Source organism: Mus caroli, chromosome 13, assembly GCF_900094665.2.
Source record: "Mus caroli chromosome 13, CAROLI_EIJ_v1.1, whole genome shotgun sequence".
Taxonomy (NCBI): Eukaryota; Metazoa; Chordata; class Mammalia; order Rodentia; family Muridae; genus Mus; species Mus caroli.
In genome coordinates this window covers 111,112,880-111,138,226 of record NC_034582.1, presented here as the reverse complement: position 1 = coordinate 111,138,226, position 25,347 = coordinate 111,112,880, and the positions used below count along the sequence as shown (strand labels likewise).

The 25,347-nt window shown below is 36.2% G+C and overlaps 1 protein-coding gene across 1 annotated transcript in view; it reads right to left on the bottom strand.

Moving 5' to 3' along the window:
* Positions 1-6,307: 6,307 nt before the first annotated feature.
* The window catches only part of Hcn1 (hyperpolarization activated cyclic nucleotide gated potassium channel 1), a 372,972-nt gene continuing 353,932 nt past the window's right edge, over positions 6,308-25,347 (bottom strand). The window contains exons 7-8 of the mRNA XM_021180688.2: positions 21,958-22,122; positions 6,308-18,361 (exon numbers count right to left, since the gene is read on the bottom strand). Of these exons, the coding sequence (XP_021036347.1) occupies positions 17,424-18,361; positions 21,958-22,122 (1,103 nt within the window). The 3' untranslated portion in view covers positions 6,308-17,423. The remainder of the gene's footprint in view (positions 18,362-21,957; positions 22,123-25,347) is intronic.

The following is a 25,347-nucleotide window of genomic DNA, read 5'->3' as shown; positions in this document are numbered from 1 at the left end:
AGGAACCTGAGCCACTGGTGGGGTGGGGTTCCTGTGTCTATGCTTCACCTCTCCCCAGGCACTCCCAGTTCTGTTAGAACAGATGTTGTTTGTGTTCCACTTACCAGTGATCCTAAGATCCTGGTTGTGTTAGGGCACCTGGGGTGGGTGGAGAGTCCTCTGGTGATTGTGGGACTGTCTGCCAAGTTCCGGCCCAAGCACTCCTATTTCCTTTAATGACTGCTGCTATTTGCCCTGAGTTTGATAATTTCCTATTGTCTATTCCTCTTGGGTGTATTTGATTCTTTTTGTTCTAGAGCTTTCAGGTATGCTGTCAAGCTGCTAGTGTATGCTCTCTCCACTTTCTTTTTGGAGGCACTTAGAGCTATGCGGTTTCCTCTTAGGACTGCTTTCATTGTGTTCCATAAGTTTTGGTACTTTATACCTTCATTTGTATTGAATTCTAAAAAGTCTTTAATTTCTTTTTTATTTCTTCCTTGACCAAGTTATCATTGTGTAGAGCATTGTTCTGCTTCGACATGTATGTGGGATTTCCGAGGTTTTTGTTGTCACTGAAGACCAGCCTTAGGTCATGTGGACTTGATAGGTGCATGGGATTTTTTCAGTCTTCTGGTATCTATTGAGGCTTGTATTGTGACTGATTATATATGATCAATTTTGGAAATGGTATTATGAGTTGATGAGGAGAAGGTATATTCTTTTGTTTAAGGATGAAATGTTCTATAGATATCAGTTAAATCCATTTGTTTCATAACTTCTGTTAGTTTCACTGTATCTCTGTTTCGTTTTTGTTTCCATGATCTGTCCGTTGATGAGAGTAGGGTGTTGAAGTCTCCCACTATTATTGTGTTAGGTGCAATGTGTTCTTTGAGCTTTAGTAAAGTTTATTTTATGAATGTGGGTGCCCTTGCATTTGGAGTACCAAAGTTCAGAACTGAGAGTTCATCATGGTAGATTTTTCCTTTGACAATTATGAAGTATCTTTTATTATCTTTTTTGATAACTTTATGTTGAAAGTCGATTTTATTTGATAGTATAATGGCTGCTCCAGCTTGTTTCTTGGGACCAGTTGCTTGGAAAATTGTTTTCCAGACTTTTACTCTGAGGTAGTGTCTGTCTTTGCTACTGAGGTGTCTTTCCTGTATGCAGCATAATGCTGGTTTCTGTTTACGTATCCAGTCTGTTAGTATATGTCTTTTTATTGGGGAATTGAATCCATTGATGTTAAGAGATATTAAGGAAAAGTGATTGTTGCTTCCTGTTATTTTTGTTGATAGAGGTGGAATTATATTTGTGTTGCTATCTTCTTTTGGGTTTGTTGAAAGAAGATTACTTCCTTGCTCTCTCTGGGGTTTAGCTTCCCTCCTTGTGTGGTGTTTTCCATCGATTATCCTTTGTAGGGCTGGATTTGTAGAAATATATTGTTTAAATTTGGTTTTGTCATGGAATATCTTGGCTTCTCCATCTATGGTACTTGAGAGTTTTGCTGGGTATAGTAGACTGGGTTGACTTTGTGTTCTCTTAGGTTCTTTGTGACATCTACCAAGGAACTTCTTGCTTTTATTGTCTCTATTATGAAGTCTGGTGTAATTCTGATAGGTCTGCATTTATATGTTACTTGACCTTTTTCCCCTACTGCTTTTAGTATTCTTTCTTTTTTTATACATTTGGCATTTTGAATATTATGAAATGGGAGCAATTTCTTTTCTGGTCCAGTCTATTTGGAGTTCTGTAGTCTTGTATGTTCATGCGCATCTGTTTCTCTTTAGGTTAGGGAAGTTTTCTTCTATAATTTTGTTGGATATTTACTTGGAAATATTTCCTTTAACTTGGGAATCTTCACTCTCTTCTATATCTTTTATCCTTAGGTTTGGTCTTCACATTGTGTCCTGGGTTTCCTGTATGTTTTAGGTTAGGATCTTTTTGTATTTTGCATTTTCTTTGTTGTGTCAATGTTTTCTATGAGATTGTCTCTGATATCTCTTGTATTCTGTTGATGATTGCATCTATGACTCCTGGTTTCTTTCCTAGGTTTTCTATCTCCAGGGTTGTCTTCTATATCTCCTTTTGTGAGTTCTTCATCATTTTTATTTCCATTTTTAGATTCTGGATGGTTTTGTTCAATTCCTTCACCTATTTGATTGTGTTTTCCTGTAACTCTTTAAGGGATCTTTGTGTTTCCTCTTGAAGGGCTTCTAGCTGTTTACCTGTGTTCTCCTGTATTTCTTTAAGGGATTTATTTATTTTCTTCTTTTTTTAAGATTTATTTATTTATTATATGTAGGTACACTGTAGCTGTCTTCAGACACTCCAGAAGAGGGAGTCAGATCTCGTTACAGATGGTTGTGAGCCACCATGTGGTTGCTGGGATTTGAACTCTGGACCTTTGGAAGAGCAGTCAGGTACTTTTACCCACTGAGCCATCTCACCAGTCCCTATTTATTTCCTTCTTAAAGTCCTCTATCATCACCATGATAAGTTATTTTAAATAAGAATCTTGCTTTTCTGGTGTGATGTTGTATCCAGGACTTGCTGTGGTGAGAGAACTGGGTTCTGATGATGCCAATTACCCTTGATTTCTGTTGGTAATGTTCTTGCTCTTGCTTCTTGCCATTTGGTTATCTCTAGTGCTATCTGCCCTTGCTGTCTCTGACTGGAGACTGCTTCCCTCTACCCGCCTTGTAATCCTGGTTGTGTCAGAACTCCTCAGAGTCCAGCTGTCTCTATGATCCTGTGAGATTGGGATACTTTGATCCTGAGATCCTGGGTGTATCAGAGCTCCTGGGAGTCAAGCTCCCTCTGGGATCCTGAAATCCTGTGATCTTGGACATTTTAGAGCACTTGAGAGCAGAGCTTCCTCTGAGTGTTTGGGACTGGGTGTGGATTTAGCGCCCAAGGTCTGCTCAGAATATTGGCACTCACCTGCCCATTTCCCATTTTATGATTTTATGATTTCCTTTTGAAATGCAAACACACCTTGGGAAGACTCAAGAACTAAATAACTCACATGGAGTTTATAGAGATGCCATATTGTTTTATTTTTGGTTTTGTTTTTTGGTTTTGTTTTTTAAATCTGTTAAAACCAAGGAAGTATTAATGGATTTTGAATAATATAGAAAATGGTAATTAGAAAATCAAAGACAAGTTCACTTTTATTATAGTATACTAAAATAAACATTTTGGGTTTTCCATATATAGGACAATCAAGTTTTCACCTGCAAATAAATAATAAATGACTTCAATACTAATAATTGACCAGATCATCAAAGAATGAAATGTGTGAAGGGCATTGGCCTTTTATACTATGCTCCACAAAAAAATCAATGCATATAAATTTTATGTTAAGCCAAATTTTGAACATATATCAACTTTTTTATATTTAGACAAAAATAAGCCAAGAAAGGTAACAGAATATATCATTTGTCAATGCCAATTATCTCCCCTAAAAACAACATTCTATTTTTTACTAGCAACTGCCTTTAATCTGGCCATAAGTATTTTAAAAACTAGACAATACCTAAAATTCACAATTTTAATAGCAAGTTTTTATTTTTATTTTTGTTATTTTATTTTTTAAAAGTCTGTGTAGTTTTGAGTCTCTCTGGCCATGAATACAGGTGTCTGAAGACACCAGAAATGTTGGAAGCCCCGAAGAAAAGAGCTATAGATGATTGTGAGCCACCATCGGTCTGTGCTGAGAATCAAACTCAGATCCTCTCTAAGAGTAGTATACCCCATTTGCGGCTGAGTCATATCTCTTCAGCCCTGCAAATAAAATCCTGTGTCCCCTAAGTGCCTTTAATTTTAGCATCCATTTTAGCAGGAAACTTGCAATGCAATGAGCAGCTCTCAGCCTCTGTAACCAGGCCCAGCACCTGATTATATGGAAGCTGCTGACATAAAACTCCTAGAAGCTTCAATTTTCAGACTTCACACTTCTCTGATTATTTTAGTCCTGTTCTTTTATCATCTGTCTACAGATCTTTGACAACAGTGATCATCACAGTAACATTAAAGCACTCTGACACAAAGTGGGTGTTGGTTTTTTTTCTCAACTTTTACATTTTTTTCATTATTTATTTTATTTTATTTTTTACAGAAACCATGAAATGACAGTGGAGTTTAAATCTTACTCCATGCTGTGAACAAAGCTTTTAGAACTGAGTCCATATGACAGCAAGGAGATCTTATCCACCTTAAGGGTTATGTGGGTTTGCCATTGTAGTAGGGTATTTTAAAGTACAAGTTACCAAATAAAAGAATAATCTTATATCACCTTTATGAGTTCTAACTCTCTAGCAATGATCCTTAATTTAAAGACAGAGAAGGAAGGTCAAAGATGCTTTCTGTGAACCAGAAAAGTTGGACAATCCTTAGACACCTACAGAGCTCCAGTCACACGCTGGTCACCACTTTCAGCAACTCAATCAGGCACATACCCCTGAACAAAACCTCATACATCCAAGGAGAAAACTTGGTGTGGTATTTTCAGGAAGCTGCCTCTTCCTAAGTAAGCCACACAGAATACTTGGCTCTGTGTGTAGCTAAATGCAAATGTATATAGGTGCATGTGCACATGCTGTAATCACTATACTCTACCAGCATGATGACTATTATGCTCCATTATTTAACTACAAAAGGGTTGTATACAGTATCCAGTTAGAGCTGAACCCTTCATGCAATAGACATCAGGACATATTCCACTGTCACACTGTATACATTAAGAAGCAGAAAAAAATCTACAATCCTTCTAGCATCAGATACTCCTAGCTCAAGGAGAGTTTTGTTGAACTGATTGTGCCAATCAAGGGATATCATCCTAATAATTGTCCTCATTCATTCTCTGACTGCCCCTAAGACTATTGATTATGTAATATTGGCTGCTCATAAACTCATCTGGAAATATTGGAGCAGAGACTAAACCCTGGAACCTGTGATCCAAAGAAACATTGCACTGAGTTTAGGTCTAGGTTTCTCTGGAAATGAAGTTGGCTTATGGGTGTAGCCCTTTCCACTGGAAAGGCTCATATGACAGATCAGTTCCCATATAATTCAGTGTGTCACTTAGAAAATTCTGCTTGTTGCACATAAACTATTGAATGTAGGCCAGTCATTGGAATAAAACATTTTGTAAGATTTCTATTACAATATGCACTCCATTAGGTAGAAGTTGTATACCAGTCTCCTTTTTAAAAATATTTAAGGTTTACTTTTAATTGTGTATATGTGTGAGCCTATGTAGAGCTATGAGGGTGTGTGCATGCAGGTGCTCCCTGAAGCTAGTCTGACAGATGGCTGAAAGCTGCACTAAGTCATAGGACCTGGGAATACAAATAGCGTCCTTTGCAAGAGCAGTGGGTACTTCTAACTGTACTATCTTTTTTTGTATGCTCTCTCTCTCTCTCTCTCTCTCTCTCTCTCTCTCCCTGTGTCTGTCTGCCTGTCTGCCTCTGTCTCTCTATGTCTCTGTCTCTCTGTCTCTTTCCCTAAAGAGAGGTAGTAATGTGTTTATGAACAGAAATCTCTTGTTACACAAATTGGACAACTTGTGTCAAGACCTCCAAAATTCAAATGAAAACAGGATTCATAGGAGAGTCTGCAATTCCAGTGCTCTATGGGAAGTGAGAGGCAGACAAAGAGTCTCCAGAAGCCTCAATGACCAACTTGCCTCAAGGAAGAGACTTCAACCCAAATGAAATGGAAAATCAAGGACCAATACCCAAGTTTGTCCTGTAACCACACATATACAGTTGCATATGTGCTTGCTCAGATATACACATTTACAAACATACTCAAACATCTCCCTGTGTCTCTGTCTCTGTCTCCATCTGTTACTGTCTTGTCTGTGTCTGTCCATCTGTCAATCTCTCTCTCTGTGTCTGTCTCTGTCTCTCTGTCTCTCTCCATAAACTGATTTATGGAGGTGCTATGGTGATAGATCAATGGGTAAATTACTCTATAATCATGACTATCTGAGTCAGGTCCCAAAACTCATATAAAGATTTATAGTGCAAGCCTTAAACCCTGTGCTGGGCAGCAGAGAGACAAAATCATACCTTTAGGTTTGATGAGGAACCCTGTTTAAAAAGCAAGGTGGAGGACTATAGAGAGACATCAGATGTTGACCCCTGGTCTGTATAGGTGTATTATGGGTATGCACACCTGCACACAGATGTACATCCATTCATAGAACACACACACACACATACACACATATAAAATAAAGAAAACTGAGTTATTCCTTAAGTACATAATTAGAACACAGACAGAGAAGTATAGATAACAGAACCAGTCACTATAGCCAGACTTTCAAAACACCGCAAGTGCATAGATTTAATGGGGAAATAGAAGCATATACAGAACACTGGACAACATATTTTTACAGTGATAATGTGTAGTTGTTAACATGAAACAGTAGCTGGAGAAATAAAATACCAGATTATGTATACCAAATCATTGTTGACAGTGACAGCGAGAGTTAAAATGAGGAAATTTTAACATGACCGTTATTCTTTTCTGGTCCCATAGAAGTACCAGGAGGCAGGCTGTGGAAAGGAGTGCAAGCTAAAGCGAATACTGCGTGATCCAAATTTAAAATGATGGTATGTAAAATTGGTCATGACTGTCAGGATCTAAATGTTTATCTGAGGCCCCCTTATTCTTCCTGTGTAGCCAGGGTTCTTTATTGTGAAGTGCCATTCCCAGAAACATCTATTTAATGAAAGTTTTTTTTTTCCTCTTCTAGGACTTTACCATGTTCATGCATCTTCATAGTAAAACACATGTTAATTCCCCAGGACTGTGCTAGAAAGCACATTTTCTGCCTGTGTGGCATCAGGCCTAAGATCCTGTTCTTAATACAAACTCTGGAAGATTCCAATGCTGCTAATCCATGGGTCACAGTCTCAGTAGTAAGGTAATGAAAGGGATAGACTATTAGATAGCCTGCCTGCCTGTGGCCATTGGTTATTGTTTGCTTTTCTCTCTTAATCATCCTTGACCATGGTACTGAAAATAGGATCTCCTCCTAGGTACTCCCTTGCACCCCTTTCTTCCAATGCTTTATTCATGTTTATCTATGTCTTTGCTGTGTTGGTTATCATCTATTTCTTTCTTTAAACATAAACTTAGGGCACAACACTTTATTTTTCTTTGTAAATATTAAAAAGAAAAGATTTATATATTTTTATTTTTGTGCATTTTTTTTCTGCACGTATGTATACCATGTGCTCAGGGTACCCTTAGCAGACAGTTGAAGACATTAGATTCCTGGATTTCTTGGAAGTGTAGTAAAAAACAGTTGTGAGCCACTATGTGAGTATACAAACTTAACTGAGGTCCACTACAAGAACAGTAAATATTCTTACCAATGAGTCATCTCTCTAGCCTCAAATACTTATTTTTAAAGTCATAACCATATTCACAATACCTAGGGTTTCTTAATGACACATTTCACTATTCAAGTAATTATTTTTATTAGTTAATGCACACCTAAACAAGGAGCAAAAATAATAGCCTGGTTTTGAATATATATATATATATCAAGAAAGTTGACATAAGCAAAAGAAAACAAAGTGGCTAAATAGCAGGAGTTCCAAACAACATAAAAGTAACAATACATCTAAATGGATCACTAGATATTCTTCAGATGTTACCATTTGAACACCTCTGTCTAAGCATCCAGTTCCTAATAGGAATTTGTAAGCTTCATTAATTAGAAAAATCTCGTTAGATGAGATCCATGCTTCCAACTATAATTCTCACTAATTACATGTATAATATTACAGATTTTATGAATCTGGTATTAGGAAACCTGTGGAAAATATAGTTAGTCCACTTTGATGTTTTCAAATTAATCTGAGTTTTCCCCTTGGTCTTTCTGTTACTCACTTTATTTCTTCTAAGTCAAATATTTTTTATTGTGTAATGTGCAATTTTATAAAAACTAGACTTTCAATCAGTTACAGTGGTATGCACCTATAATCCAAACATTCAGGAGGCAAGAGAATTTCCATAAGTCCAAGAGCATCTTGGTCTATACAATAAATTCTAGAATAGCCAGGATTATGTGGTGATACAAAAATAATAAAAATGTATAGAAAACAAGAAAGTAGAAATAGAGTGTGTTGGAGGAGGACGGAAGGAAAGAAAGGAAAGAGGAAGAAATATAAAGGAAAGAAAAGAAAATATTGAAATGTTCACCAGTAAGAGAGTTATAGGAAGAAATGTCTTTGCCCATTAACACTGATGATGGGAGTTCTTAATCCTATTTATATAGGGAAGATTTTATCATGTTTCTGAAATGATAGCTATCAGTAGAGCAAAAAGAACCCTTAAAATAACTAAAAAATTTCTGCACACATACTGTAAGACAATTCTTTGTCATGCTGTACAAACCTTTGTTATGCTATTCCCCTAGACACTCCCAGCATCTAAAGATGGAATGTCCAAAGCAGATGATCTTTTCATGAAGAGTGGTATTGATCCTAACGGGAATGACAAATGATTAACACTTGTGAGCTTACAGTCAGGACAGAAGCTTGCTGTTGTAAATGTGGGAGAGGAGATAGACCTTTGGCATTCAGTTTTTTTGTGAGCACTGATATCATTCTATGTTATCACGTATGGTGTGGGAAACCCCGTCACAGTGGAACTTCAGAGACTCTCCATGCGTTTGTGCATCAGAAGACCTCTCTCTTTAACACCGCATGCTTCCCCTGCTTGTAGCTTTGCTTCTGTGCTTGCTTGCTTGTTTTTTCAACAAATAAGGCACATCTTTGGCCTATGTCTATTCTGGATTCTCTGAACTTTATCCTTTTCCCAGTAGCCATGTTGTTCTGAGCCATTGAAGTTCAGCCTTAAAGTCTATACCTTCTGCTTCCACAAGTTTCTGATTAACTTCTTCTACTTCTTTTTAATTTATTCATATTTAATGATTTAAGTTAGGATGGCTATCTTGGCTTGAAGTAACCATTCAGGGGGTATATTTTAAATAGAGCACTTGACTCTTTGAGTAGTTTTTTCATCATATACAAGACAATTTTGGTCTGGACTAGGGAGAAAGATCTACAGGGAGGAAATAATCTGTAAAAATATACTGTAGGAAAATCAGAAAGGTGTGTGAGGTTAAGTGATGACAGCTGTCAGCCCCCACATAATTAAAAACATTCAACTCACGTAGTTTAAAGCAGTCTTTCTACCCAGGTCAGTGCTATGCTTCTACTTGCCTGTAGAACAACCACTGTATACAGTACAGGACAGAAATGATGCTGAATGATGCCCTCAGATCTACCTCTGTATCATTCTCCCTCTTTCATGGATCCGAGTTGGATGGCTTTTGCAGTTTATAGTTCCTGTGTTCTGAATTGCTTTACTTTAGAACCTGAGGCCTGTAGATATTGTTTGTGAGTTAGATATCAATTTGTGGCTGGGATGTAAGGAAATCAACTGCAACAATTTGTTAAAAATACAGATTAAGAACTGAAATGTGAGTTTTCTTTTCTTCAGTGTCTCTTTCTTCCCTATTCTCATATATAATGTGAAGAGCTAATAGGATACTTACAAATTATCTGCACACATAGCGTACTTATTCATAGCAAGCCTTTAAAGCTTTTAATGGATTACTAATTTAAGAGATATAATGTTATTGAAAATATTAAAACTTTTCCTGCCAGAACTATATATTTTTTGCTATCACAGTAATTTTTTTTTACATAAACATGGTGTGCAGAGTTGGTGAAGAGAAAATCTCTTGGATAGGTTTTCCAAGCTGTTTCAGGTTTAACAGATATAACCTCACTTACTGGGGAGACATACAAACTGACGTCAGTTGAATGATTATAATACCTAAAATCAACCTAAAGCAGTGATTCTCAACCTTCCTAATGCTGCAACCCATGAGTACAGTACTGCCTGTTCTGATGACTCCAAACCATACAATTACTGTCATTGCTACTTCATAACTCATTTTCTTCTGTTATGAATCGTAATGTAAATATCTGCGTTTTCTGATGGTCTCAGATGACTACTATGAAAGGGTTATTTGACTCCTCAAAAGGGGTCATGACCCACACAAATCTAGAATATCTGACCTAAAGGAAAAAAAAAAGACTATCTTGAACTAAAACCCGAAATCTTTCTATAACACCCGTGACTGCTCACTTACAAACTGACTACCATTTCTAATAAAATGCTTGAGAGGTTTTCTGGCAAGGTCAAGATTTCTACTGAGCATTTTCTCACATCAAGTTGACATTCAGATGTATGATGAAGTTAACAATCTATAATCAACTGACTAAAAAAGTAATATTGTTCGGGAAAATCCCATACCTTTCTTCCTCCTCTCTCCCTCCCTCCATAATGCCCTTTCTCCCTCTCTTTTGCTAACAAAGAATCTTTGTCATCTTTCTAGAAGCCCAGTCAAGCTTAACATAAAACACTGAGATGCAGGTAAAAATAATAATGGTCAAATTCATTTTTAGTTTAGCTTGACAAAATAATGTAATAGGCTTTTACTTGTATACTTTTAATAACGGCTAATATAAAGATAACCCACTTTTTGCCATTATCCATGTTACAACTTCCTCTAAACAATCAAAACTCAACACCATTTAATCAAAAAAAAAAAAAAACCACAACCATTCATCCCATTTAAAAATGTGCAACATCACTACAGGGACATGGTTATTTTTGCCTCTTAGAAACTACAAGTATTTTATATTTTACGTCTAGCGGCCATTCACCCTTTTAATGTAAAATCCATACTGCTTTCATTCCGCATAGTCAGACTCTATGAAACTGTATTTGTTGATGCTTTCAGATCATCTGTAGATCTTTAGGGATAGCATATGAGCTACACGCTCTAACCTGACCATTTATCAGATTGAGGAAATATGGCTTGAAATTAATTTTGGCTAACTCCCAAAATGAGATTGCTGTTGCCAAGAAGAAATAAATCACCACTTTGAATAGTTATATTAACTTGGCACTGACCCTGAAGGCTGTTGTTGATTGGGAGGGCAAAATCATTTTGATTTATGTTGTTTTGGGGCTCTGCATCTTACGATTACACTGAGGAACACTATGAGTGAACATTGCCATACTTTTATCTGTGAGCCTATCTGGTTAATATATATTGGAACTTTGCAATAGAAATATATGGAAAACATGCTACTTTTGCTGTGTGAATATTTTGTGTATAAGATGCTATTTAATCTTCCTACATCCAATATTTTAACTTATATATCAGAATATCATACTTTCATCAATTCAGAACTGCATGTTTTCTCTAGAATTTTGTATAAGACATTGGCAGTACAACTTAAAGGAGTTCAGCAAGCAATTTTTACTTTTAAATACTGAGAAACAAATGCTTTCACTGTATAAATTACTAAAAATAAATGACACTATACATTGGGCAAATCGGTTTTGGCTCTCTCAAATGAAGTATGCGATTATTTCCTTAAAAATTATGTTTCCCATTTCTGAGGGGTTTGCCACAGTCTAATTGTAAACTAGAAAATCTTTTAGGAAAATATATTTGCCTCTACAAATATGAATTCTCTTTAAAGAGACCTCCTTTAAATCTGACAAAAGTTTAACTTCTGTTTTGACAAAAGCCCATTCGTTCTGCTTAAGAAATATGCATAGGGCTTGGAGAGATGGCTCAATGGTTAAGAGCACCAGATGCTCTTCCGAAGGACCAGGGTTTAATTCCCAGCACCCATATGGCAGTCCACAACTGTCTGCAACTTCATTTCAAGGGATCTCAGACTCTCACACAGACATACATATAGGCAAAATACCAGTGTAGAGAAATTAAAAATAAATACATTGCTAAAAACAAATAAACAAACAAATAAAAAAGAAAAGAAATATGAGTAACTACATCATTTTAATAAATCTAATAGAAACACTAATGGTCCTTACTTTTGAAGAACTGCTGTATACATCAATTTTTGTAGGTATGTCCAGTAGCATTGTCTACTCACATGTTATAATAATAGTTATAATTACATATTAATAAAGAGTCAGTTCACATTGAGCTGAATGATCATTTATGATATATTAGAAATAAAGTATCAGCAAGGACTGGCTATGTTTGATTAGACATTGTCGCCAATGTCTGTGGAACAGGATACTACCAGTTAGGTTGGAGAAACTAGCTTCCTTCGAATCTGCATCATTTCCCTGTCATATATTCTAATTCCCTTTCATTCTTGGTTCTTCTTGCCCTTGTCCTTCACCCTGTACTATTTTTATATGCACAGCTGATACATTTTTGGTTTTCCAAACTTATCTGCACTCTTTGGCAAACCCAGGGTCTTTCTTCAGACTCAGCCTCCTCACAAGTAGTGTGAGGTAACAGATAGCCTTATTTCCTGCTCTGTCACAAATGAATTTTATTTCTTTGACATTAGCAAAACACAAATTTCATCATGTAATCTTTGATCGCTCTACAAAATTAAGATTAAAGTATAAAATTATAAAACCTTTGGCTTGATAATAAAAATGGCTTTTTAGGAGTGTTTAAATCCAATTTTACCCTTTCAAATGCATTTTTGACCTATAATACACTCTAACTTCAATAAGATGCTAATATTACCAATCACCAGTGTTCTGATAAGCAGTCATATTTTTGTAGTAAAATATTTGAAGTTTCATTCATCACTGCATATAGATGCTTTCTTCAAATTTTATTCTTTCTACATCAAGTATCCCAGACATAAATTAATAGACTTCCATACATTTCCCTTTATTATCATCTTTAACAAGTCTCATGATAGGCCCAAAACAAGTCTTGGCAAGGCTTCTTTCAACAGTCTTTCAAGTCTTTATTTGTCACTATGCACCCGCCCTTGGTTAAGGAAACTGGGATAGGATTATGGTGAGATAAGAGAGGCATGTTCATGTGATTGTGGGGTTGGGTCCTGTCTTAATTTAAAATGGAATACTTGGGTTATGGCTATCAAACTTATTTTGATTTTATAAAACATCATTTGTCTTGTTTTGAGACATCAACATTTGTACATGGAACAAATATACCATTTATCTCATTCCAGATTTTTTTGGAAAATTATCTTCATTCCTCATCACCTTGTGTTACAGAGTCTATTTCAATATGAAGAAAAGATAGTAATAACATTTCATTGATAGAGCTGCACAAAGCATTAAGCAACAGAGCAAATATCACAGACATATCCTTTGAACTAGAATGAGAGGATCTATTGTGGTGATATTTATTATTCAATCTGAATATTTTTTACTATATGGAGAAGCTTATGGTTTTTTACCTGAAATCTATAAATGTGATCAAGGCCAAAATGACCTGTTCGTGAAGATATCAATACATGCAATAAAAATGTTGATCCTTTCCCCCAGGAGAGGGGTGGGGATATGGAAGAGAGTGGTGATGGGGAAGGGAAGAGGCTGGGGGAAGAAGGGGTTGGGAAAATTGTATCAGAATATAATATATGAGAAAAGAATAAAAATGTGTTATTTATTAAAATGAAATAAAACTGCTTTAGAAAGTCACTATTTTCAAGTGGTCACAGCAACTACAAATCACCCTTAAATTGATAAAAAAAAATCTTTGAAAGAAAATTTCCAACATGATTTTGAAAATATTTCAGGAACTATTTTGAATAAAGTTAAAATATTCCCACATAATTTGGTCCACATATTCAACTGCATGTTTCGTGACAATTTTTGACTATTCGGGAATAAGTGTAGTTTAATACTTGAGTATACTTTTTTCTTATGGCACAGACTTATGGATATTTAGGTATATGTACCTATCATATAGAAAATTTTTTGTTAGGGTTAGTGAATATTAACAGCAACAGCAGCAGCTGCAGCAGCAACAACAACACATCCCACACTTGCATGGCATGATACAAGCTCTACAAGGATGGAGAAGATAAAAATGAGAAAAGTTTTAGTCATCTAGTTTAATATTATAAAAATAAGGAAAGTAAGATCCCAAATAGCAATTATAGTAAACGTACCAAATAAAAAACATAAGTCATAAAAATATATGGAGGTATTTTACACAATAATCTTGACAAGGAGTCAAGGTGACTTATATGTTGAATCATAACTAATTCTGATTTCCGTATAATGTATCTAAAAGTTGAAACTCATCATATTGTTTAAATTGTTCATATACTGTAGGAATTATTAGACTAGCGACTGCTTTCTTTGCAGTGTCCTTAAAATACCATGTTCATTTAAGTCTGTAAATGATAGAGTAACCATCTTTTAAAAGTGGAATGGCATCCACTTGGTAACCATTCACTTATGGAGAGGTCACGGAGACCTGGAGGCAGGCTGTGTGTTTGAGGAGGACAACCAATTGAAGAATCACATTTTATCCTCCTTGTGTTTAGGACTGCTTCGCTATTTATCCTCATTGTGACAAATCTCATCTGAGGCCTTTGAAAAGCCCAGAGAAAACAGGTCATGTACATAAATTAAAAACCATCCCCATATCCAATAACAAAGACATGGCTGCGTTTTAAAACTGGAGAAACACCACATACTAAAGAGGCATGGGGTAAAGAATAAAATAACCAAATTTTACATTATGAAAAAAGGAAAACAAAGAGGTGACTGAGACATCTATGTCCTATTTAAATTACATTCATTCTATATCTGTAGAATATCTATAATAATTGTATGGTGATTTTCAAAAACAAATCTTTTTGGAGATTATACAAAGAGAGAACAACAAGCAAATCTGTACTCCTCAATGAGTTAAACATTTGATTAGATTTCAACAACAAAATAAAATATTCATAATTTGGTTTATTTTCTTTTGGATTTATTAATAATCTTAATATATATTTATATAAGTATGGCTTTGAGCAAAGACAAAAGAAATACCGTAACTCTTCCCTGGTCATACAGTGCAAAGTATAAGTTATTGTTCTACTTTCTCAGCAGTGAAAGACCCTAATACAGCTCTTCCCGTACAGATTAAAACTCCGTACTTGAGCTTAACTATGTACAGAGAAAAAAGGTCATGTTCTCCTAGCACTGTACCTTTACAAACACACACATTCATACATATGTGTATATAATATACCCTGTATGGTTTTGTTACTTTAACATATAAACCTTAGTGTTCTTTGTCCATTCGAGTACAAAGTGAATAAAAATTTTATTGGTTGCACTGAATAACCATGCAATTCAATTTTGCGGATGTTCTCCAATGGTGCTCAAAAAAATTGATATATAAAAATATTTTACTACGAAATGCATTAATCCTGCCAAAGGTAGACCTTTAATAATTTAAAGGACTAGTACATGATCTTAACAAGAAGCTAGTTTTTAAATTTAATAAAATAAAGGAGTTTTGTACTGATAGTAAGTGATATAGGTCTTGCAACTTTCCCATAGATTTTACGTAGGCGGCACGATCTCTCCCTTACATCATTCCTAACAGGATGTCATTGGTCACTAGCATTCCAGGAATAACATCACTTTACCTAGCATTGCTGATTGTTTCACACAAGGTAGGATCTGTTAGCAATTAAGTGCAACGACTCGTTTTGGTTTCATAAAAGGCAATGTAGATCCACTTTAAACCTCTTGCTTCTGCTTTTGTTCTCGGTCCTCAAGGATACCTGGAGGCCCTGTCCCAGCAGAATGTACGGTCTTTGTGTTCCTAAATAGATCATTTGTGCCTGTAATGTCAAAGACCTCCGCTCGCATCAGCTCACTCTCTTGAGTTACATATAGAAGTCAGGCACTAGAGAGCTTGCTACTGTGTTCTACTCACCCACCACTTGTGTGAGGTGCAGCAAACACACATGATCGCTAAGGGACTTCCCTAGATTAGGCTCCATGATGCTCACAGGAAGAATTAAGGAAACAAGTGAACAAACAGACAATGCTTTCGGACAGCTCAATTCCGCCCCTGCTTCCTGTCACCGAGTCCATATAAGTTTCAGCACATTTGAAAGAACAAACCTCCTGTCTATCTAAGGACTATGTAGGTTACCACATGCCTTAAGATTTACTAACTGCTTAGTTACAATATACAAAGGGCAAAATGTGTATTTCCAAACAGATGTGATGATATATAATATTTATTTCTTCACATTAACATCACGATAAACTACCAACTAACATGAAGACACATAACACCTTTAACTCCAAAACAAGCTATGGTTTGCAAATGATTGTTTAAACAATAAGAACAGCAACAATATCAAATGAAAGTGAAAACCTCACTTCTAGATTTAAGTCAGAGAGCCAAGTCAGCCTTTTAAGAATTTTAAGAGAGGCAATTAATGAATAGTTATACTCATCTAGAAGTGAGAAATACTGTAAGCCTTTTCTTACAATGATTGATTTGAATCTACTTTTTTTTAAGTTATTTTATTTTATTTTATTTTTTTGCCCCCGAAAGCATGCCAGGACTAGGTTCAGATGCTTGATTATGTCAAGAAGGAATAAAAGTAATGATTTTTGGTGTCATACAAGCAATTTGTAGGTTCAAGCATACAATTTTTGCATTAAAGTATCGCAGGTTAAAAATGATATTGTAGGTCTCAAGCCATTGCATTACATTTGAACAGCTGTCACAATTAGAGTGTTTTGTGAAATTTAAAACTCTAACTTTTGAAGTGAAGCAGGAAAACTAAATTCTTAAACACTGACTTTTACCTTTCTACAACACAGAATAGTTACTTTTATTCGGGTTGGGAAAGTTATTTACAGCTAACAATGACTGAGTCTTGGTAAAAGTCCAGTGACACATGAAGACAAATATCTCCTCACTTTTCTCACAAAATCAATGAACATGTTTGAGGTTAGAGGAAGCCTTATCAATGGCAATGTTAGTCTCCTATGGTGGCTGAGCATGTAGCGTGTTCCTTCACCTAACTCAAAATTTAAAGCACCAAAATACAATTGAGAGCTATAAACTGGGATTTGTTTATTGAATCCCGCATAATTAACAACCTAGACGCAGAGGCACAGCTAATGAAAGAAAGCTTTGATTGGTGCTATGCTGGATCTAATTGGAGTTGCCTTTTTAAAAATCAGAGTTTTGTTTCCATTGACTCCAAGAACTCTTCATAAAAGGGAGAAACACATATATCAAAGGAATTAAGTAAAAGGTGAGAAATCAATGACCTTACAACAATGTGTTAAATCCTTTAATGGTTTTAAAGAAAGGAAGACATGTAACACTGAATGTTATACAAGTCTTTTGAACTTCTCTTGGGCATTTAGATATATATATATATTTAATTATATATGTATATATGTTTTTACATTTGCATGTAGGCCACAGCTTCTAAAATATTTTTTTTCAGAGTAGGCTATAGGGATCTATCGTGAGATAGAATAAAATAATATCTGAGAATATTCTGTTTATTAGAGTACTTCTTTTCTGCTTTGACAATCAGCAAGAATCATAAATTCGAAGCAAAACGGGGTTTTTCTGCATCTGGGTCTGTATTTAGGACTGAGGGAGACTCTCTCTGCACAGCTGCTGGTGGAGGGGGTGCTGGAGGCACTCCTCGGTTGGGGGGGATGGCTCCCGAGGACATCTGTCGGAACAAGGTGACACGTTGTGGCACTGTGCTCCTGCTCCCTGCCTGAAGGCCAGTGCTGTGGACTGCTGCCACGGGTTGAGGGATAGAGGCCAGGGACTCGCCCACAGTGGGATGAGGTCTGGAGATCAAAGTGGAGACCTCATGGGGCAGAGAAGGCTGCGAGGCAGAGAGGGGCCTGACTTCTTTGGTCAGGTTGGTGTTATGAAGGGCTTGCGTGCTCTTGTGCACTTCATTTTTCGGTGTGGAGCTACCAGGTGTCTGTGGCTGCTGCTGCTGCTGTTGTTGTTGTTGTTGTTGTTGCTGCTGCTGCTGTTGCTGCTGCTGCTGCTGAGTCTGAGTCTGAGTCTGCTGTACCTGGGACTGCTGTAGCTGCTGCTGAGGCTGCTGCATGAGTGACAGCTGGGACGCAGTGGGAGAGGCATAATGGAAAGTTCGTGTGGCCAGGGGGCTCTGTATGGGAGGACTGCAGACTGCTGTGGTATAGGAGCAGGGTGAAAGGATAGCTGAGGGTTGAGGCGTCTGTGTGCTGGGGCTGGGTGAGTGCAGGTTGCTGTGAGACAGGCTGGTTGCGGTATAGACTGGCGGAGATTGGGTCCTCATGCGGGAGGTTGGGGTGGTGGTTGAAGATGTACAGTTGAGGGCTGTCATTTGAGGATAGTTGATTGGAGGGATAGCTTGTACCATCTCTCGGTCATGCTTCACGATCTGCTTCAGGATCTCGTTCTCCTGGTTGTTGAAAACACCAGTGTTTAGATCCTTCTGGAACTTCTGCAGGAGAATAGAGTTTTTCTTGCCTATCAGCAAAGGAAAAATAGGCACTTAGACAGACCGAAAAAAGAACTAATAAAGCCACATGGGCCTGGCTACTCCAAGGTGACTTATGTCAGCTTTAGGACCAACTTACTTGTCAGCATCAAACAGAAATGAAACTTCTGCCTATGTATAATTCTGCATCTGCTTAGAAATCATACCCTCTACTTAAAAAAAAAACTGAAAAGTATAAAGATGGCAAAAATAAAAGCTGCTTTATAGAAGAAATGTACATGGTTAATAGAGTTATTTGAGGAGTAGAGGACAAGAGGGTGTTTGGGTCAGGCTGGGCCTAGAATCATTATTTTAATTGTAAGTTGTATTTGCAAGGCAAGACAATGGGGGATAAGAGACAACAGTGGAACATTTGCTTTGAGATGCAATCAACAAAAGGCTTTAAGTAGAAATGTTTATCACAATTGTGGAGCAGACAAATTTATCATATTTATGACATGGAGCAGGTGATATTGCTGTTTAGAAATTTAGGCTAGAAAGGAAAGAGGCTGTAAAAAAAAAAAAAGAATTATGATTGTGAAGCCTTCACAGAAAACAAATTGGCTTCATCTGTAACATCTGGTTGCCTCTAGAAACGAGTCTCCTCAGACCAGACCCGGATTGCTGAATCTGATACTATCTTATACACATACAATTTCATGGAGAACTAAGAGATTAAGCCTTTGACCAGTGTGAGGTATCAATGACTGTTAATTCTAGCTGCATATTTCTCTCATCTCTGGAGCTTTAAAAAATATGAAAGTCAGTGCATAGCAATTATGTGGGGTCCAGATTTTAGCATTTGCAAGAAGCTTTCCTTAGGGGATGCTGGCACATTGAGACTCAACTCATGATCATCCCTCTACTGTATAATGGCCACGGAAGGGGGCTCACAGAGTTTTATGCCTCTCATCTCACTTCACAACATAAATAAGCTTTAGTTCTACTTATATCATACTTTTTGAGAGTTTTGCAATAGATAGGACTTCTCTAGAATGATATCAATTAGAATCAATAGCTAGTTGATAAAAAAATTACATAGAATAAAATAAAGTGAAAACGCAGAGATCACCAGGAGCACACAGCCCATTGAATCAGTTAAGCTGGGAACACATGGGCTCACAGAGACTGCAGAGGCAAGCACATGGCCTGCAGGGATCTGTATCAGGAACTCTGAATATCTGTTAGCTTGGTGGTTTTCAAGATTGGTAACTGGGAGTAAGAGGGTGTGTCTTTAACTCTTTTGTCTGCTCTTGGAACTCTTTTCCTCCTGTTGGGTTGGTTGCTCTGTCTTATTATATTTTGTTTTGTCATACTTGGTTGTTGTCTCTTGATGTCCTGCTCTTTTCTGAAGGGAGAAAGAAGGGGAGTAGATCTGGAGGAAAGGGGAGTGGAAGAGAGTGTGGGGGAAGAGTAGAGGGAGGAAAAAACTGTGGTCAGGGTGTGTTGAATGAGAAAAGATTATATTTTCAATAATGAAAAAGAACATCTCACAGATGATATGTTGAAATACACACACACACACACACACACACACACACACATATATATATATTAAATGAGCATGGTAACTGAAAATTGAATAAACTATGCTCTACTGTTAAATAGTAATAATTTGCAAAATAATTGAGCATATTTTTTAACAATGTGCACTATGATAATTTTCTTGGAATCCAAGAAAAGCAATTTTTAAAAATCATTTTCAAAATAGGTATTATTCCTTTTTTCAAAGCTTCTCTAATTTCCCATAGAAAAAACACATATATTAGTGTTAATAATGAATACAGATATTTATTTGATATATTGCCTTAACTGACTACAATAAATACTTATGTATTGATTTCATAACTAAAATGGACAATGTAACTTTTTATTTGAACATGCAATATTTCATGATTAAGGTATCTTTATTTATGGAAAGAATTAAAATAGTTATCATAGCTTTAATGCACAGTTAGAATTTTATCAGTTTCAAAAATACCAATGTTTGGTGCTTACTAAGCAATGTTATTCCTATGCTATTGACTAAAACTATTTCATGTAACTTTCCTGAGAAGTTTTAATTTTAAAGAGAATGAAGATGAACTAGATTAAAATAAATTACTGAATATGCTATACTTTTAGAATGTATCTAAAGATGTCTATTTGGTTTCGGAAACCAGTCTCAAATAAAGAGAAGTCAGTCTCTGCGTCTATAATAATGACACTCATTTAGCAAAAAAAAAAAAAAAAAAAAAAAGCATTGTCTTCATTCTTGCTCATAGGAATGTCTTCTTATTTCATGGGCGCTATCTCTCTAGAAGACTATGTCCTGATAATTCCTTAAGTTCAGTGTGTTTGCTACGCCCTGCGGTAATGCCCCCACAGTACTTTTACCCCATCTATTGGAAATCTGTCATTCTGTAATATGTAGAGAGAAGTAAATGTGAGTGAGATGAGACACTGTTTTAGACTAAGACCTTACCTTTGTAAGAATGAAGCTCTTGAGCCACCTGTTTCTTGACTTCTAACTGACCCCAATTCCATCTGCTTCAGGCATATTTACTCCCTTCTCCCCCCTTTCAGTATACATGTGTTGTGGACCTGGTATTGAAACTGTAAGAATAAGATAGAGATTCTCTCTCCATTGATAGAGATTCTCTCTCCATTCATAAAATTTAGTACCCTCTTTCCCCCTTTTTAGAACATATACTGTAACAAAGGCAGTGGAGTGAGGGGAATTTGGACACTGAACGAGAACCTATTAAGGGACTTCAGCTTAGTTCATGATGAGACACCATAAAGCATTTCTTTCTACAGGGGGTAGTGTTTAAGCTGAACCATGAATCTACTGCATAACTACGACAAGACAAAGGGGAAGAAGGAAAGACGAGGTGGACAAAGTGGTTAAGGTTTGAAGAATGAATGCATACCCTCTCGTTAAATTTCATGTATCCTAGAATAGCTAGGGAATTTAACAGCAAGACAACATAATCCTACTTGGCTGTGGAAACTGTGTAATTCTTTAGCTAACTAGGAAGTTCTACTTAATACATTTTAGTTTTCTAGCAGAAAATACTCCATAACAAAGATGTTTGCAAAGTAAACATCTATGTAGGGCATCTCTACAAAGGATTTTGTTTGAGTCTGTATTACAAACATTTTGCTGCTTCTGCTGATACTGATTTAATTGCGCAGGTCTTAAAGGTTTTTTTAATTTTATTTTATGAATGTCTGAAATGTAAAACTAGCCATTAAAGATAAAATAAACCTTATGATAAAATTTGGAATGTAATATAGACTCTTGATATTAGCATTAAGAACTATTTTAGTGCTATCTAGAGTTTATACCAGTGCTTTTTACCTGAAGATTCAAACTGAAGTGATATCACTTGGGTTATCAGATTGCATAGCTAGTGAAAACAGACATGAACAAATCAATCCAGAGCACCTAGCAGGAGCAGGTACCACCTCGGATCTTTCTATACAACTATTTACTACACAGCAATTTGCTACTTGTTTTATGCAAGTTAACAAGGGATCTATACACTAGAATTTGAAATGAAAACTAAATTGTGCTTGAGGAAAGCAGAAAGATCAGGAGTACCTATCCGATCGAGTCGGTCAATAGCAACTGTCTCAAAGGCTCTTCTCATCATTGGATATTCCTCCAAGACCTCATTGAAATTGTCCACCGAAAGGGAGTAAAGACGACAGTAGGTATCAGCTCGGACACTGGCAGTGCGCCGGCCCTTGGTCAGCAGGCATATCTCTGTAACAAGAGAAGGGAGAATGACCGGGTTGGTTATGTTCTTTTCCAAGTTTTGAATGCCTCTTCTAATGAAAAGCTTCACTTGTGTAGACAATGGGTAGAGACACTCATTCTCAATTTATCACAGGATTCACTTGGTTATTAAAACCATGTTACTCCTAATACTCTTTTTAAATTTTATTTGGAGATTATAATATGACTACAACTATTCTTTACCTCCTTCCCTCCAAACTTTACCACATATCCCTCCCTCCCCTCATCATTATTATATTCATGTGTCTGTATGTAGATTCACACACATCCCTAATGTAGCCTGATCCATCTGTGTCCTATGACTTATATGTATGTTTTCAGTCCTGACGATTTGGCAAAAGACAACACCTCTTTTAAGGATTCTAAGCAGTTTTAAAACAATAGGGGCTACTGGGTTCAAACAAGAGAGAAGAAAGTTTTCACTCTAAAACAAGGAAAGGGGTGGTTTGGTTCGAAAGCCATTAAGAAATACATAATGGAATTGGAAAGGAAATGGTACAATCAGAAAATTTTGTAAACTCTAGGGGACAGGAACCAGATAGTAAAATCTAGAGGGAACGATAAGTGAGTCTAAATACCTTAGTATACTTTCTGTGCTTTTTGATATTAGAATGAAGAAAAATATTTCAAATATGTGAATATGGTCTCTTAATTAGATACCACCCAAAAATTCTTCACTAAAATAATATCCTCAAAATATGGTCACTACATGTTTTTAATTAGACTTTCCTGTTTGCTAACTCACCTATAAGACATTATTTTCAAAATTTTATTAACTTAATCAAGGTATTGTAGGCTTTGTCTTCTTTTAGACTTGGAAATAATTTAATTTTCTTTGTCTTTAATTGACCAGTTTGGAGCACATGAGATGGCCCATTGGGTAAAGTCACTAACTGACAGTGCTAACAGCCTCAGCTCAATCCCTGACACCCATGCTGTAGATGCAACAAACCAGTGGGCACAGGTTGTCTTCTAGTCTCTAGCCACACATTTCATGGCACATGCTGATACATATATATGCACACACATACACAAACACACACACACACATACACATAAAGAAATACATGCAAATACAAATAAACTTTGTATCACAAAGTTTCTAGTATAATTAAAGTTTTTGAAGTATCTTTACTGTTCAGGGAAGGGTTTTATTTGACACATGAAGACTTAAAAATAGTGTGCAAGTAGAATACTATTCACACTGTTTTATAAGTCATGGTTATTTATATGGATAAAATATGGAGAGAGATTCCAAGATGGCAGAAAACAAAGAACAAACAAAACAGACAGCATTCTGCTGCTTCCCCAGAAATCTGACAGTAAACATCTGACCATGGTGGCCTTATATGGCAGTAACAGTTTGCCGTTTATCCAGCTACACACGTTAAAATGTATGTGGTTTTTAAGAGATTCTTGTTTTGGTGTAGCATGAAGGGTATTGGTTGGATGACTTCAAATCCTCAACTGTAGCCTAGACTGAAGAGTTTTAGTTGAGAAGATTCAGAAAATTATCTATGTGCTTTGGACAATGGACATTATTGTAAAATATAACACTCACTTAACACCTCATCAAATCTGTTGGGTAGAGTTCATTCATATTTAATTATAAAGTCTTTTAGCCTAATACATTCTGGACCTATACAGTGTATGGTATATAATAGTTGCTTAATGTTTGCTGATTGAGTCAATTAATCAAAATACAATGTATTCTGCAAAGTAAATTGTTAATCAAAATTTCACTCCATGAAGAAACTGGGACACCCTGTTCTGTTATCAATATTTAGATAAAGCATCATTGGCTCCCCTGCTAGCTACAACACATTTGTAGAAGAATTTGCCCTCTCCCGAGTTTTTGCCACATTGAACTGTGTTTAAGGTTCCTGTTAGGTTGTACATAAAGAATTTATTGAGAAAATTTACCAGTGTTCTCTAAGATATAGATATGTCATAAATCACCCAGTAGAAAATTAAGTTGCTTTGGGGTGTCCAAGTTGATCCCATAAGCAAGATAAAATAAAAACAAGTGAAACAGAATTCCTGCGATCCTGAAATCTAAAAATGTAAATTTTAAAGGTTTGTCTGCATGTTTCCCACATGCCACCTATTTCTCATACTATCTGCTCATCTTGATTCATTAGCTGAGAACTCAGTTCATAGAGTTATCTCAGTAGAGGTGTACTTCAGCGTATGCACAGGGCCTGGATTCCATCTGCAGTTCCACACACAAAAGGAAGATTCTTAGCAAAAATGTACTTTGTGATAAATCTATTCACCTACAGATTGTATTGTAATATATTATAATTGTCCCTTAGGTCAAATTTTCCTGGTGGGCTTTCTAGGGTGATTACAGAAATGGTAAAAGGTTGCTCTATTTGACTAAGATGAAATTGTCAGTAATGTGCCCTGGCACAGTCACATTAGAAAGCCGGTCCCAATTTCAGCTTCAAAAAGACTGTTGTTTGAGAGATTAGATTTGGTCTAGCACACCGTGTGACTACTTTTATTAATCCTTCGGCTATGAGATGCATCATCTGCCCAGTGCTATTTTTGCTGACATTCGTTAACCCTGATTCTAAACATTTAAGTCCACTTGACATTACTGTCACCTATATGAGCAGTTATTTCCCGAGGTAGGGCAAATAGCTTCAAGCATTTTCCAGCTCAGAAGGATTTCACTGACCTCCAGAACAGTTTGACATTGAAGTGGCACAGAGTTAATCAGGAACTCGTGATAGACTTTCTAAAGTAGTGGTTTTTTAGCCTGAGCTCTAGAATTGATGTGAAAAGTTATACTCACTTGTTTCCTGCAAATGAAGCAAACCTTGTTTCTGTTCCTAAATCTCAATATTATAAAATAGGAGTAATTATCCACTATGCAGCAAAATGATATTTTTTCATAGACATTTCTTGGCTTTGTACTCCGGTATCATATTTATACTAATATGTCAGAAAAAAATATTACTCTTTTCCTTTCACATTTATTATATTTCTAGTCTCTCTATTAGTTACACTAGAACTAATAAGATGTTGCTTCCATATGGTATAAAAGGCATTAACATTTTGGATTTACCAATTTGCAAATCAAGCTTATCTTGTAGTGGTATTTTGGATTTTAAGCAGATTAGAAAAGGAATCCGAAGAAATGTGGACAGGATAAAACATTAAATGTCAGCTTTGTATTATTACATA